This window comes from Bos indicus x Bos taurus, chromosome 8 (genome assembly GCF_003369695.1).
Source record: "Bos indicus x Bos taurus breed Angus x Brahman F1 hybrid chromosome 8, Bos_hybrid_MaternalHap_v2.0, whole genome shotgun sequence".
NCBI classification, from domain to species: Eukaryota; Metazoa; Chordata; class Mammalia; order Artiodactyla; family Bovidae; genus Bos; species Bos indicus x Bos taurus.
In genome coordinates this window covers 76,180,693-76,197,859 of record NC_040083.1, presented here as the reverse complement: position 1 = coordinate 76,197,859, position 17,167 = coordinate 76,180,693, and the positions used below count along the sequence as shown (strand labels likewise).

General features: G+C 41.3%; 1 protein-coding gene across 1 annotated transcript in view; it reads left to right on the top strand.

The window, feature by feature from the left end:
* The window catches only part of RASEF (RAS and EF-hand domain containing), a 95,120-nt gene that overhangs the window by 38,066 nt on the left and 39,887 nt on the right, over positions 1-17,167 (top strand). Inside the window, exons 2-5 of the mRNA XM_027550084.1 lie at positions 2,737-2,883; positions 5,858-5,948; positions 10,908-11,003; positions 16,301-16,378. Coding sequence (XP_027405885.1) covers positions 2,737-2,883; positions 5,858-5,948; positions 10,908-11,003; positions 16,301-16,378 — 412 coding nt within the window. The remainder of the gene's footprint in view (positions 1-2,736; positions 2,884-5,857; positions 5,949-10,907; positions 11,004-16,300; positions 16,379-17,167) is intronic.

Sequence of the window (17,167 nt, the reverse complement as noted above, 5' to 3'; positions counted from 1 at the left end):
AAAGAACTTCCAAGTCTTAAGCTCTACAAAATACTAACTTCTTTCTCTCATGTTGGGAAGATTGATGTAGTCAGGCAGTGTCTTTCAGTGAGGTGATCCAAACACATTTCATCACATATTTGGCCATGCTAGAGATTTTCACTTCAGCTGCGAGGGTGAGGAAAGGAGGAGAGAGACAAAGGAGGAGACAGATAGTGGTGGGGATGGGGAGGAGAGAGGGCAGGGGTGTGAGAGTGCAAATAAAATAGATACAAGAAAGAGATAATGAGAATGAATATCAGCTAGCTTCGAGCTAGCATCTTACAAAGGATTTTAGCAACCAAGCACAGAAGTGGCAAACACATCATTTCTGTTCCCATTCCATGGGCCCCAACTAGTCACATGGCTCCCGCCTACCTGCCTAAGGTGCTGAAGAATCAGTTCTCCCCTATAAAAAGAAGCAGGGTCATTGTTACCATCTTTCTAAATTCCATATATATGTATTAATATACTGTATTGGTGTTATTCTTTCTGACTTACTTCACTCTGTATAATAGGCTCCAGTTTCATCCACCTCATTAGAACTGAAATAGATTGCCAGTCCAGGTTCTATGCATGAGACAGGGTGCTCAGGGCTGGTGCACTGGGATGACCCTGAGGGATGGGATGGGGAGGGAGGTGGGAGGGGGGTTCAGGATGGGGAACACATGTACACCCATGGCTGATTCATGTCAATGTATGGCAAAAACCACTACAGTATTGTAAAGTAATTAGCTTCCAATTAAAATTAATTAATTAAAACAAAACAAACAAACAAAAGAAGCAGGGTAGATCTCAGCTAGTCCCTGATACAACAGTTAACCATGTAACATATTTCCTGCTAATGGCAGACATTCCTACAATTAACCTATTTGTACGCTTCACTGTAAACTATTCCTGACATTCTGTATAATACCAGGACCAGCAAAGGACCCAAGAGAATGTACATACATTATGCGTCTTTCTTATTTTAGAAATTTTCAGAAATTCAGGGAATCTTATGAGACATCTACTTCTGAACATTTTATTGCTGTGCAGTTATCCAAGAGATAAGGACTCTTGGTGACTATTTTTTTTATTTTATTTTTAATTGGAGAATAATTACAATATTGTGATGGTTTCTACCATACATCAACATGAATCAGCCATAGGTATACATATGTCCCCTCCCTTTTGAACATCCTTCCCCATCCCACCCCTCTAGGTTGTCACAGAGCACCATCTTAATGGCCATCCTTCACAGGCAGGTTCCTATTAACAAGAAAGTTTTAATGCTTTGTATACCACTGGTAGTCAGTAAAGAAGTTAGTGATCCATTAAAGTACGGGACAATCTAAAAGTAGACTTTTTTTTTTTGCTGCCCTTTAATATAAGGCTCACTACTGTGGGCAGTGTTTGTACTCAGCTCTGATAGGAATGAGTACCTCGTATCACCAAATAAATTGACATATTCCTGCAGATTTATTAATAATACTTCACATGAGCCATTCTTTTGAATCATAATTGGCCTCTACACACATCAAGCAGTTTATTTTTAAGAGCAAACCCTGGGAGAGTTTATAGCTACATGGACACACCTCAGGGCCATGCCTAACTAAGCTTCGGGTTAATATATACCTGACACTTTGCAGTGTTTCATAGTTATTGGAATGAGTTTGAATCCCATTTCTTCTGCCAAGTTTCAGATGTTTGACACCACTAGGAAGCAATATAATGTAATGGTTGGCCATGTGATCTGTAGTATCAAATTGAGTTTGAATCCCAACTCCACCATTCAATCAGTATATGACCTTGGAAACTTTCACTGTTTGCTATGGTTGCCTAGGTATTTCTGATAGCAAATATTTCTGACTGGGTGGCCTAAACAAGAGAGATTTATTTTCTCACAATTCTGAAGGCTAGAAGTTTAAGATCAAGGTATTGGAGGGTTGGAGGTGAGAGCCTCTCCCCTTGGCTTGTCACTGGCCATCTAACCATGTCTTCACATGGTCTTCCCTTGGTATTACTCAGCATGTGAGCTCCCATACTTGGGTCAAGGACACCACTAGCCTCACTGACTCAGTCCTTTGTCCCCTAGCAGGTCAGCTGCCCAGTCTTGCCAGTTTTTCTTTTGAAATGACCCCAAAATATTTGGCTTTTACAAACAATAACAGGTATGAGGATTGTCACATAATAATAAATGAAATAATTTTTAACTGACTATAAAATGATAGGTATATGTACTTTTATGATCATAAAGTCTGAAATACATCTTATAGGGGTTGGTAGAACATGTTATAAGTAATTAACTGGTTGCCTAATTTTTTTCTATAAATCTATGTGTGAAAGAAAGGAAATAGCCAGCAGTGACAAAAAATATCCTTCCCTATCAGACCTGCCCTGTGAAGAAGGCCTCCATCTTCTAATATTAAATCACCACTTTGTACACATTATACACCTTTTATAATCATATTGTACAACCTAAATATATACAGTTTTTATTTGTCAATCATAATAAAGCTGGGGAAAAATGAAGTTGCTGTTCACTGTTAAAAAATAATAATAATATGTAGAATAATGTATTAGCATCTCTGACTTCTCTTTTCCCTCCATTCTGGTCATTTTGTTTTTACATTTTTCTTCCTTGGTTCTTATATATCTCTTTCCGAGACATATTCTGAAATTTGAATTTTTGTATTTGGTTTTATTTAATTTTTAATTTAATTTTTTTTTGGACAGAAAAGAGCAAGTCAGTACCTTGTATCAAAACATCAACCTCGTGGAGCCAAGACTCATTCAACCATATGAACATGTTATAAAGAACTTTATCCGTGAGATCAAACTTCAGAGCACAGAAATGGAAAACCTCGCCATTGCAGTGAAGAGGTATTAAAGTCTTTCCTCTCTCCATGGCAGAAGGGGTCCTTTAAGTGGCTCTCTGACTGAGTGGCACAAAGATGAAACATATTATGTTATGATATGGGGGGACTGCCCAAACCTGAGGAATCTGGAGCCTTCTGAACTAAGCCAGCATGAGGGAAGCTGAGTCTGGCAGTACTTTGTAGCATCAGCCAGCAGTCCATCAGCATGTCCCCGTGATCCTATCGTATAAACCTTTCAAGGGCTGTGATCCATACAGAACTGTTCAAAGAGTTTCATTATCTTATATCCAGCCACTTGAAACCTACAGGAAACTTTTCATCCAGAGAGAGGCAGGCAGAGCCTGTCTCTCATTTGAAGCCTGACCTTGTCACTTACAGGAGAGTGACTCTGGGTGGGTTACTTACTCTCCCTGAGTCTCAGGTTCTGCATCTGCAAAGTGAGGCTATAAATTTTCACATCCTCAGGGTGTGGAGACTTCATGGGTGAGTCATGGGTGATGCCCTTGGCACTGGCCTTACCACATGGCGAGTGCTCAGCAGTGCTCCTTTCCCTCTCTCTAGCCCTCCTCACCAGCTTAAACTGAAAGTCTGAAAACCTCTAGCCCCTGACTCTCATCAGACAGTTTATGAAAGCCACAGCTGGCTCACACAGACTTTGTTAATGGTTTTAACAGCAATGCAGTGCCAAAGAAAAATTTATATTTGCAATATAATTTATATGTTACAGTCCAAACATCAGCGAAAACACACTCACTCCCTGTATATACATGTACCCACACAGATACATGGGACACACATTCACACAGGTGGCCTGTAAGGATAGTCCTGTGTAAACCCATCAGGAAGAAAGAATGGCATTCTGTCCCCTCTGTTCTCCTTCCCAGCCAGGCTGCTCTCCGCTGTAGAGGGAGTGGAACTCTTGGGGCGTCTCTCCCTTCTACTTCTGTGCGTGGGATCTGGTCTAAGCACAAGGCCTCTTAAAGGCCGCTTCTCTGAGCTGACAGAAACCTCACTGAGGTGTTTAGGTGACTCCTGTAAACATTCTCTTACCTTCTTGACTAAGGACCATCTGTCGTCATGTGTTTTGGGTTGGGGGAGGGCCTCAGTCTTTTCACTCCACCCTTGCGTCTGAAGAAGGGATTCCCAGTGTCCTAGTAGGAGTCCTGGACTAAGGTTAAAGTGGGCATTCCCAACATGCTGGACACATTACTGGGAGTTGAGTCTTTCTGCCATGGGGTCGAAAAGAGTTGGACACAACTGAGCGACTAAACTGACTGACTGACCAAGTCTTATGGGGCAAACAGTGTGTCTTTATAGACTACCCTGATTTAACCCTCCAAAAAAAAAAAAAAATGAAAGAAAAAAAGAGTTGTTCAGAAGTGAAGAAGGCAAAGAGGACACATTCAGGAGCAGTCCTGAGTGCCCAGATGTCTGGCACTGGGTGGCTGAGGAAAATGAACATATAAAGGGAGAAACAAATGTGTGGCTTAGCTACGTACAGTCCCAGAGCTGACCAATAAAACCTGAAAGTCTCTGTGGAGATACATGGTGCCTGCATTTGAAATAGCAAGTGTTTGTAAACAGACTAAAACTAGATGACAGTCCAGAGTTGGTTAACATAACCTCAGCGGGCTGTAAGGTGAGGAGGAAGTTAACGGGAGCAGAAAACAGTTATAAGTCACCCAGAATTTTACTTTGGGGTCTTCCCTCCACCCATCAATGCTTGTTTGGAACCTTATGTAGAAATTAAACTAACGAGTAAATTGTATGAGAGAGAGTAAATGAATTAGAAGCAGGTAGGATGGTGTGGTGGAGAAGGCAATGGCAAGCCACTCCAGTACTCTTGCCTAGAAAATCCCATGGGTGGAGGAGCCTGGTAAGCTGCAGTCCATGGGGTCGCTACGAGTCAGACGCGACTGAGCGACTTCACTTTCACTTTTCACTTTCATGCAACGGAGAAGGAAATGGCAACCCACTCCAGTGTTCTTGCCTGGAGAATCCCAGGGACGGCAGAGACGGGTGGGCTGCCGTCTATGGGGTCGCACAGAGTCAGACACGACTGAAGTGACTTAGCAGCAGCAGCAGCAGGATGGTGTGGTGGAAGCCATTAGACTGGAAGATGAAGGCCTTCTACTGAATCCTGTTTCTCCTTTTATCAACACCATATCATTGGGGCAAGTAAATTGACTCTAAGTCTCATGGTGGCTGCTTTCAAGTCACAATCTAGTTGAGTAGGCAAGACATATGCATGTGAAAATTTAGATAATTGGACATCGAGCTGAGATTGAACAAAAAATTTTTAGGGCTTAATCTGAAGCCTCAATTATTGTAAAGTGACAGATGTCTTCTTACTAGACAATTATTAAATAAAACTATCTGAACATCATCTCAAAGAAATTGTCCTGTTTCTAACTTTTGGCAATTCAGTATGCTCTGCCCCCATAGAAATATGATTTATTGATTATATTCATAAAAGAAACAGGAATTTTCTAAAGGGCAACAATATCTACATTGCAAAACTTTAGGAAACTGACTAGAAATAATTTTTGAGATCTTTTTTCCTGTTTAACTGTAGCATATAGCATTGTGTGTTTCATGTAATAAAATTTCAGAATTGTGTCTATCCATGGAGGGTTTTTTTTTTTTAATCCAGTGTTGTACCTCAGCAGCAAAAAAGATTTTCAGTGTTGTAGCTCAGCAGCAAAAAAACTTCAGAATTTACTGCGAGCTCTCAGTAATCTGGTATCTTTCTCTGTTCTTTGCTACAGTATAGTTTAATACCACTTAATCTATTCTGTTCCATTTATTTAATATCTAGTTTCAATGTCCCTTTACACCCAGCTGGTCAAATTGCCAATCTCACTTTATTATGTGGAAGGAATCTGTAAAATAGCTTGAAATAGCTGAGGTCAGAATTTTCTCTTCATGCTACAAGGCCAAGAGTATAATGAAAAGGTGTGTACCCTCTTGAATTTCAGAGCCCAGGACAAGGCAGCCATGCAGTTGAGTGAACTGGAAGAGGAAATGGATCAGAGGATTCAGGCTGCAGAACACAAGACACGGAAAGATGTGAGTTTGTGGGACTGGCCTGTTTATGCGATGAATCCTTGGACTACCTTTTGTGTACAGGGCACGGGGCATTCTCTGGGTTATGGCACATCCAGGTTGCCACAGGCACTCTCAACAAGGGCTTTGTTGGTGGTGGTTTTGAGGGGGATAGATTAGGGAAAAAGAGAGAGACAATAAGAAGTCAAATAAAGGGGCTAAGCTGCTTCAGACTTGGAGGTCAGGAGCCTCCTTGAAGAGGGGACAGGAGAGCTGAGGCCTAAAGGAGAAGGCTGAACCCGTCTTCATAGGGGAGGTTGGCTTCACCCTTAATACCACTGTCTCTCAGCCCATGGCCACTACTGCTTTAAATCTAGATTGCAAGGACTTCCCTGGGGTCCAGTGACTAAGGCTACAAGCTTCTAATACAGAGGGCCCAGGTTCGATCCCTGGTCAGGGAACTAGATCCCACATGCCGCAACTAAGATCCGGGGCAGTCAAATAAATAAATAATATAAATTAAATAAATCTAGATTACAATGAAGTTAAAACACTGTCACGGTGGGATATGCTTTTACTTACCAATACAGGAACTCTCATAGTTGGAAGTTAGGTGTTAACCTTTAGTGACTTTCATAGGAGAAATAATTGTCTTTCTTCCTTATAAAATATATTTGAGTGATTAATGTTTACTGCAAACAGAAAAGAGACATATTTCTTTGAGTAGCTAATGTTAGGTTGAACGTTCTCTTTTTTCTATTCATTTTTCCCCATTAACTCTGAGAAGGAGAAAATTGAGTGAGAAGGGCCTGGGTATTGGCCTCTGATAGACCTGCAATAGAGGAGACCTGGGTTCGATTCCTAAGCTGGGAAGATCCCCTGGAGGAATGCATGGCAGCCCACTCCAGTATTCTTGCCTGGAGAATCCCATGGACAGAGGAGCCTGGCAGGCTACAGTCCAGGGGTCACAAGAGTCAGACAGGACTTAGCAACTTAACTGCAGGCCTAAGTTTGCCTCCTGGCTCTGCCCCATCTCAGTTAAGTGGCACTGGAAAAATTACCTAGCCTCTGAGCCTTTGTTGTTTCAACTTTAGATAGGATAAGCCACCAACCTGCTTTAAGGAGGGTGGAGCCTGATGGTCTATATGCATGCCTAGCCTAGTGCTGAGGTGTGGTAGGGGCACCATGGCTGTTACCATTCTCCTCTTTCCCATTGCTCTGTATACCTTATGATCTTTCAGATTCTTCACCTTGCTTTGCTTTACCACATATATGCCTTCAGGTCTCTTTGTTCTCCTATCTCTTAATAACACATTTAATAACTGTTTGGATATCATGTAAATGGCTCAGAGTCCATGATCCAGGGTTAATGTAATGGTTATCTCATTCTTTTGTTAGCCCTTTATCTTTCTAGTCTAAAAACAATAACATCCTAATTTTTCTGCCTTTCCCCTCTCCAGCCATTTAATCTGTATTCATTCATTCATCACACATATCAAGCACATGTTTTGTTCTGCAATAAATCTCTGCCTCATCCAGCTAAGCATTTCCCAAATTGGTTGTTGGTAATGGATACCCAGGCTTCCCAAGTGGCACAGTGGTAAAGAATCCTCCTGCCAGTGCAGGAGACAGAGCGATGCTGGTTTGATCCCTGGGTGGGAAAGCTCCCCTGGAGTAGGAAATGGCAACCTGCTCCAGTATTCCTGTCTGGAAAATTCTATGGACAGAGTAGCTTGGTGGGCTATAGTCCATAGGGTCGCAAACAGTCAGACATGACTAAGCACAGACTAGCACACAGTGGATACCTGACCACAGACCACCTGTTATAACTTCATGTTTTGTTCATTATAACATCTTCCTCTCTTTCCTTGGCTCTGGTACAGGGGTGGTGCATACGTGGCATCCACAGCAGCGTTGCTGTGTTCCACAGAAATGGCATACACAGCCAGTGAGTCACTGCACAGACACAGTCTCTGAAAACCTCAGCACACACTGCCAACAGAGCTCCTTTGACCGTGGGATGACACCTGTTTGTTAGTCTGTCCCAGTCTCCTAGTCTGTCTGGAATAACACATCTAGGCTGATTGAAGACTTTCCGTAACTTACCTCTACTAAGCATGTCTCGCCTGGCTCTCCACGGCTCATTGCTCTGCTTTCACTCCAGCTGTTTTCTTGGCCTTGATGACTCCTTTCCACTTTCCTAAATTTTGCAAAGCTCAGAGAAAGTCTTCCCTTCTCCCCAGTGCCCTGCCATAGTCCTCCAGCCACATTCACCTCCTCCTGACCTTGACTCCTCTTGCACAGGTAGTGTTTATCCCATTATGTCAATTAGGGTTTTTTAAAAAAATATGCTTTAACAGCTTTATGGAAGTGTAATGGGCAGGCAATAAACTGTATATACTCAAGGAGTAGAATATGATGAGATTTATGTATATACTGAGGAACCACCATCACAGTCAAGGTAATGGTTACATTCACATACTGCTGGTTTCCATGCCCCTGTGTCATGCCTCCCTCTCGGCCCCTCCTTGTCAGAACCATTTGGTGTCTTCTCCAGTGAAGCATCTGTCAGAGTCTTTTGTGCATTTTTAAAACTCCGTTTGGTTGTCTTCTTTTTTCTTTTTTTATTTTCGCCATGCACAGGGCAAAATGTGTGGGTTCTTAAATCCCCAACCAGGGATCAAATCTGTGCCCCTCGCAGTGGAAGCATGAAGTGCCAACCACTGGGAACCAGGGAAGTCCCTGGTTGTTTTCTTATTATTGAGTTTTAGGAGTTGTTTATATATTCTTATCTGTAAATATTTCCTCCCAGACTGTGACTTATCTTTGCATTCTCCTAACAGTGTCTCTAAAAATGTAGACATTTTTTGTTTTTTTTTTTTTTTAGTCCAGTTTGTCAGCTTTTTCTTTCATGTATCCTGCTTTTGATATTTAAGAAATCTTTGCCTACCCCAAGGTTGCAATGATTTTTCTCCCATGTTTCTTCTATGAGTTTTATTGTTTTAGGTTTCACATTTAGGATCCATTTCGCAAGGTATGGATCAAAGTTCATATTTTTTTGCATGTGCATATCTAATTGTTTCAGCCCATTTGTTGAAAATACTATCTGTTCTCAGTTGAACTGCCTTTGCACTTTGTCCAAAATCATTTTTATCTGTGTTTGGTTTATTTCTGGGCTTTCCATTCTGTTCCATGGGGTCGCAAAGAATTGGACACGACTCGGCAACTGAACAGCAATGGCAACAATGCTGGTATTGCATTGTCTTGATGACTGTTGCTTCATAAATAAGTCTTGAAATCAAATAAAATTAATTCTTCAGGTTTGTTCTTTTTCAAAGTTTCTATTTTAGGTCTTCAATTTCCATAGAATCAGGTTGTTGTTTGTTGTTTAGTCACTAAGTTGTGTCCAACTCTTTGCGACCCCACGGACCATAGCCTTCCAGGCTCCTCTGTCAATGGAATTCTCCAAGCAAGAATACTGGAGCAGGTTGACATTTCCTTCTCTAAGACTCAGGTTGTCAGTTTCTTAAAAAAAAAACAAAAAAACTCTGCTGGGGTTCGGCTGGACTTCATTGCATCTATAGATCAATTGGAGGAGAATTGGCATCTTAATAACAATGAATGATCCACAAACTTGATATATTCTTTGTTTATTTAGGTCTTATTACACTCAGTTTTACATTATAAACTTAAAACTTTATTTGAATACAGAACACAGGATATAAAATTCCACAATATGTTAAGAGAAAAAGAAAATTAAGAGCTATTTAGGCTCATGAGAGCTACAGCCCCTGACCTCCAGGGGTGCCCTTTTGCCATTCTCTGCACCAGGAGCAATACATAAGAGAAGTACTAGCCTGTGAGCAGCACTTTGCATGGAAATTTGCAGTTGGTGTGATTTGTATTTAGATAAGGTATAGTAGTAGTGTTAGTCACTCAGCTGTATCCAGCTCTTTGTGACCCCCATGGACTGTAGCCCACCAGGCTCCTCTGTCCATGGGATTCTCCAGGCAAGAATACTGGAGTGGGTAGCCATGCCCTCCTCCAGAGGATCTTCCCAACCCAGGGATCAAACCCGGGTCTCCTGCATTGCATGTGGATTATTTACCATCTGAGCCACCAGGGAAGCCCAGGGAGACTCTTGGAAAAACAGTGAACACACCAGGTCTTCCTGAGTCCTGATAACATGATGGGACTCGGGCAAGTGATGGGGCCCTTGGCTGAGCCAGAGCTTTTCATTAAACATAGCAGTATTTAATTAGCTACTTAATCAATGTGCTACAGCCCTCTATCACAATCAAGTAGTGGCCTTAGAGGTGTCACCCCAGGTAATGTGTGTATATAGGTTGTAGGATTCCGCAGTTCCTTCACTCTTGTAGGTTTCCATTCTGGAAGTGCTGGGCATCTTAAGTTTGGTTACTTCCCTTTTGCCTTCTCACCATCTCTGTGTAGAAGATTTGGGATCAGCCTTCAGTTCAGTTCAGTTCAGTTGCTCAGTCATGTCTGACTCTTTGCGACCCCATGGACTGCAGCACACCAGGCCTCCCTGTCCATCACCAACTCCCTGAGTTTATTCAAACTCATGTCCATTGAGTCAGTGATGCCATCCAACCATCTCATCCTCTGTTGTCCCCTTCTCCTCCAGCCTTCAATCTTTCCCAGCATCAGGGTCTTTTCCAATGAGTCTGCTCTTTGCATCAGGTAGCCACCATATTGGCGTTTCAGCTTCAACATCAGTCCTTCCAATGAACATTCAGGACTGATTTCCTTTAGGATGGACTGGTTGGATCTCCTTGCTGTCCAAGGGACTCTCAAGAGTCTTCTCCAACACCACAGTTCAAAAGCATCAATTCTTTGGCGCTCAGCTTTCTTTATAGTCCAACTCTCTTGGTTAGACACAAAATGTTTCTCACCTCTAGTATTTTGAAGAGCCTATTTAAATCAACAAGTTGGTTTTGTTGTGTGTTTTTTTTTTTTTTCCAGGAAAAACGCAAAGCTGAGGAAGCCCTCAGTGACCTCAGGCGTCAGTATGAAACAGAAGTGGGAGACCTGCAGGTGACGATAAAGAAACTCAAGAAGGTAGATATAGGGCAGCTCGACTGAGGGATAACTTCATTATCTCCGTGTGTCTAAATTTTTAGCAACTAAAAACATAGGGAATCATATTGAAGCTGTGGATGGATCAGATATCAGAATCAAATTGGACTCCTTGGCAAGAATTTTTTTAAAGGCCTCAATTTCTTTTTCTAAGGGCAGCATATCTTTTGCATAGATCTAATGGATATTTCTGATCCCTTGAACAGTTGTCCATCAAACCTCAGTTTTCTTTCCATGTCTTTACCAAGTGCCCTCGAGTCCCATGTGTCTGGTGGACTGTCTTCTCATGACAGCAGCAACAGTCTTTCCTGGTCATGTAGTCCTTCACCCAGCTTACTACAGGTTACATGTATTCACTGGATATTTATTAAATGAAATGAATATTTCTCTTCTCTGTAGCAAGTTCCAGATCTAGAGGACCCCTGATCAGAGCACAGGGTGGGAGAGAATCTGTTGAAGTGAAAGCAAAGGTGTGATTGGTTTTGGCCTTTGTTCTATTTGTTTTCTAAAGATTAGGGTCCATTTTACTGTGTGGTTTGCTGGTAGGTGTTTAACAACAGGCTCTGGAGGAGTTCCCCTGTGGTCCAGTGGTTAGGACTCTGAGCTTCCCTTGCAGGGGTCGTGGGTTAAATCCCTGATGGGGGTAAGATCCCACATGCCACACCTGGCACAGCCTAAAAAAAAAAAGCAGGTTCTGGAAAGGGGAGGAAAGAAGGAGGATTTCTGATATTTGCCAATTTCCATAGTATAAATATTTCCACCATTACCAATTTCAAGCTGCCAAGTTGACATCACTGAATGCAGTTTGGGAAGAGATGCTTAAAATAAATAGGCTGTCACCTGCTGATATACATTGTCTCCAGCACAGTATTGGATTCACTTCCTGCATGTGGATTGTCTCTATAACTAATAGAAATATCTTAGCTAAAATGAAAATAGGTACTTAAAAAATAATTGTCCCTGCAAGTGGCACTGTGAATGTGGGCACATCACTTTGCTTCTCTGATCGGTCATACGATAACCTTTAATGCTCCTTTCAGTGCTCATACTGAATGAGATTAAGTGACAACTGTATTTTGTGGGTTATTGTAATTTAAACCTCTGACATATTAAGATTTCTCCCCAGCATTCTTCTTGGAAAAGTATTATCAATGTCAACCTTGTATGTGATTTCCAGAGGTCATTAGACCATAATACAATGCTTGTATTACAGAATTTGAATGGACCAATCCTTTGCTTTATGCTAGAGTCATAGATTCTCCTAGTCCCTGTCCTTACTTATTTCCATGTCATCCCAAATCATTATACTAAGATTATGTTTGCAAGAGGAGACACAGAGGGACTTCACTGGTGGTCCAGTGGTTAAGAATCTGTCTGCCATTGCAGGGGACACACGTTCAGTCCCTGGTCAGGGAACTAAGATCCCACATGCCATGGGGCAACTAAGCATGCAGGCTGCAGCTGCTGAGCCCAAGCACTCTGGAGCCTACCCACCACAACAAAGATCCCACATGCACAGCTAAGACCTGACGCAGCCAAAAATAAATAAATAAATATTTTAATAAAAAAAGAGGAGACACAAGAATTTCTTGCCCTCATACAACATAATGATGAAGACCAAAAAGGCACTGAACAGTAAGAGTCAGGAGTGATGAGACCTGAGTCTTTATCGAGGCTGTGCCAATTCCTTCCTGTAACACCTGGGACAATTGGCTTCATGATTCTGATGGTTAGCTTCTCATCTGTAAAATGGGATTAATAATAAACTGTCCTGTCTAACCACAATAACTGACATTTTATTGACTGTGTAGCTTATTAACCCTCTTCTTCATTATTTAAGAAAATCGAATTCTCAAACTTTGTCTGAGGAAAGTATAAGTTTCCCACTTTTACAGCTGAGGACATTGAGTTCCAGGTTTAATAGCTTGTTCAAAGCCTAACCGCAACTGCCAGTGGAGAAGTAGCCCAGACACCTGCATCTACCACCAGTGAGCAGGGCACTGGGCAGGGAGATGTGGGCTGTATCATCAGTGCTTAAAGTAAGGACTAGGCCTGAATGCCTGAGGGCAATCTGAGGAAGCTAACGTGAGGTAAGCAACCCGAACTGTGGGATCACCAGAGAGAGAAAAAAAAAAAAGAACTTTCGCGCAAAAGCTCTAATGTTCACCTGGCCCATTCACAAAAAAATGGATTGAACGAATACCAAAGGAGAGCTAGGTGGCTGCACACAAGCCCCTTCACTCCATCCTCCCAGAGGCAGGCATGTGACAGCCAGAGCCAGAAGGCAAGGGGCTGCTACAGTCTCGGCCCCAGAGACAGCATCTTCCACCAAACTGTGAGCATGCTTCCAGTTGCTAACCATGTCTTCATGGGATCCTGGATGGTTGACATCTGCCAGGAGGGTTGCAGCCTGAGATCAGCTCCCCAGAGGAGACACATGGCACAGCTGAGATGGTGCTCTCATAAAGCACCCTGAGTGGCTGGGACCAGGGAGGTGATTAAGATGCATGGTCCCCCAGGACAGTGTGCTCGCCAAGCACCTGGTCACCTGAATTGCTCAGAGCTGGGAAGGGTGCAAAATGCACACCAATCCATGTCTATGCCCTTGCAGAGTACACAAGAACCTGACAGACTTAGACCTGGGAAATGTATGAAATGTAGGGCCCACTTCAGACAGTGCCCTTGCAGACCACCCTGGAGCCTGAGCAGTATAGACCCGGGAAGCACATGCTGCCTTGAGCTGTGGCAGACCCAGGCAGAACACTCTCTGACATAAATCACAGCAGGGTCCTCTAGTCCATACACTGCAAGCACTCCCCACACACACACCAGCAATATTTGTTTGCAGTGTCCCTCCCTCCCCACAACACAACTGAACAAGTGAGCCTAAATAAGTGACCCCTTTTACCCCCTTGTGTCAGGGCAGAAATTGGACACTGAAGAGACTTGCAAACAGAGGAAGGCAAAATAAACAAACAAGAGGGAACTGCTCCAGAAGTGACAGGTGCAACAGATTAAACCCTGTAGTTAACATTGACTATGCATTGGAGGGGGCCTATAGACCTTGAGAACAAATAAAGGCTGGAACAAGGAACTATCTTAAACTGAACTGACCCCACACTCCCCATAATAGATTAAGGGAACAATTCCATTCACCATTGCAATGAAAAGAATAAAATACTTAGGAATATATCTACCTAAAGAAACAAAAGACCTATATATATAAAACTATAAAACACGGGTGAAATCAAAGAGGACACAAATAGATGGAGAACGTACCATGTTCATGGATTGAAAGAATCAATATAGTGAAAATGAGTATATTACCCAAAGCAATCTATATATTCAATGCAATCCCTATCAAGCTACCAATGGTATTTTTCACAGAACTAGAACAAATAATTTCACAATTTGTATTTAAACACAAAAAAACCTTGAATAGCAAAAGCAATCTTAAAAAGAAGAATGGCACTGGAGGAATCAACCTGCCTGACTTCAAAGTTACTACAAAGCTACAGTCATCAAGATAGTATGGTACTGGCACAAAGACAGAAATACAGATCAATGGAACAAAATAGAAAGCCCAGAGATAAATCCACAAACCTATGGACACCTTTGTTTTTGACAAAAGAGGCAAGAATATACAATGGAGAAAAGACAATCTCTTTAACAAGTGGTGCTGGGAAAACTGGTTAACCACTTGTAAAAGAATGAAACTAGAACACTTCCTAATACCATACACAAAAATAAACTAAAAATGGATTAAAGATCTAAATGTAAGACCAGAAACTATAAAACTCCTAGAGGAAAACAGGCAGAACACTCTCTGACATAAATCACAGCAGGATCCTCTAGGACCCACCTCCCAGAGTATTGGAAATAAAAGCAAAAATAAACAAATGGGACCTAATTAAACTTAAAAGCTTTTGCACAACAAAGGAAACTATAAGCAAGGTGAAAAGACAGCCTTCAGAATGGGAGAAAATAATAGCAAATGAAACAACTGACAGAGAATTAATCTCAAAAATATACAAGCAGCTCATGCAGCTCAATACAAGAAAAATAAACAACCCAATCAAAAAAATGGGCCAAAGAACTAAACAGACATTTCTCCAAAGAAGACATACAGATGGCTAACAAACACATGAAAAGATGCTCAACATCACTCATTATCATAGAAATGCAAATCAAAACCACAATGAGGTACCATCTCACGCTAATCAGAATGGCTGCTATCAAAAAGTCTACAAGCAATAAATGCTGGAGAGGGTGTGGAGAAAAGGGAACCCTGTTACACTGTTGGTGGGAATGCAAACTAGTACAGCCACTATGGAGAACAGTGTGAAGATTCCTTAAAAAATGAAATAGAACTGCCATATGACCCAGCAATCCCACTGCTGGGCATACACACCAAAGATACCAGAGTTGAAAGAGACACGTGTACCCCAATGTTCATCACAGCACTGTTTACAATAGCTAGGACATGGAAGCAACCTAGATGTCCATCGGCAGATAAATGGATAAAACAGTTGTGGTACATATACACAATGAAATATTACTCAGCTATTAAAAAAACGCGTTTGAGTCATTTCTAATGAGGTGGATGAAACTGGAGCCTCTTATACAGAGTAAAGTAAGTCAGAAAGAAAAACACCAATACAGTATATTATCGCATATATATGGAATTTAGAAAGATGGTAACGATGACCTTATATGCGAGACAGCAAAAAAAGAGACATAGATATAAAGAACAGAGTTTTAGACTCTGGGAGAAGGCGAGTGTGTGATGATTTGAGAAAATAGCATTGAAACACGTATATTACCATATGTGAAATAGATGACCAGTCCAAGTTCGATGCATGAAACAGGGCACTCAAAGCCGGTGCACTGGGACAACCCAGAGGGATGGGATGGGGAGGGAGGTGGGAGGGGGGTTTGTAACAGGGGGACACATGTACACCCATGGCTGATTCATGTCAATGTATGGCAAAAACTACCACAATATTATAAAGTAATTAGCCTCCAATTAAAATAAATAAATTTTTTAAAAGTACGACTTGGAAAAAATAAATAAACCTGCATTTCAAAGATTTTAATTATTTAAAGCAAAATTTCAAATTCTTATGGATTACATCTAATTTAATGATTTATGTGGTTGTATAATGTTCAAAATTGAAGACGTTTAGAATTCCCAGATCTGAATGTGAATATATTCCTAAACTTAGTGGAACCAACTAAAAGTGAATTTGTAAATGTTCAACTTTTACTTGCTCTTTCAGCTAGAAGAACAATCAAAACACATAAGTCAGAAACAAGATGTGGCTGCATTAAAGAAACAAATTTATGATTTATCAATGGTAAGAATTACCTTTTCATTCTCAGTAATGTATTTCCTGTTAGACTACTGTTTCTTAAATAAAATCATGCTATGATTTCAGTGTTCCAGGAATAAAAACTTAAAGAGAAATTAATACTACAGTTAGAGAGTCTTTGAAATACCTCTGACTAAAGGTGTTACATTTTTGGCAGACTTTTCTCTCAGTCTGTTACCTAATACCTATTGTAAATGCTTTTATTTTTCACTCAGAGCAATGATTATGTGACCTTTAAACATTTATTAGTTAACCCCTGCATTCATATAACATCAACTCAGATCTGTTTCCCTAGCTTTGTAAGATGAGGTCTTATTGCCCTATCCTTCCTCTTGCTGTCCCTTTCCATCTTCTGCTGACAATATCTCTAGTATTTCTGTTCCCAGAACTGATAATATCTATATCTGTTTCATCATCATTATTTTCTTTAGTTTCTAGGTTGACTCAAACACTGAAAGCCAATAATGAATATTTCCTTTATTATGAATCTAAATATTCTCCCCTGTAGAGCCAAGAAGTGAGCATGAATGAGCTAGAATTGCATTTATTTCTCTCCACTTATTATCCCTGTGTCACTCAAAAAGAGAAGGTCCCCCAGCTTTGTGGTTAGGATCCATTTATGCACTACCAGTTCCAGATTTTGCTACCTCTTAGTTGGTTTTATGCTTGAATCATGACTTTAAAGAGTTGCTTACTTCTCTTGGATTCTCTTGGTGGGGTTTTTGGTTACTTATAAAAAGAAACTCTGCCATCTCCATATCCCTGATACCTTGC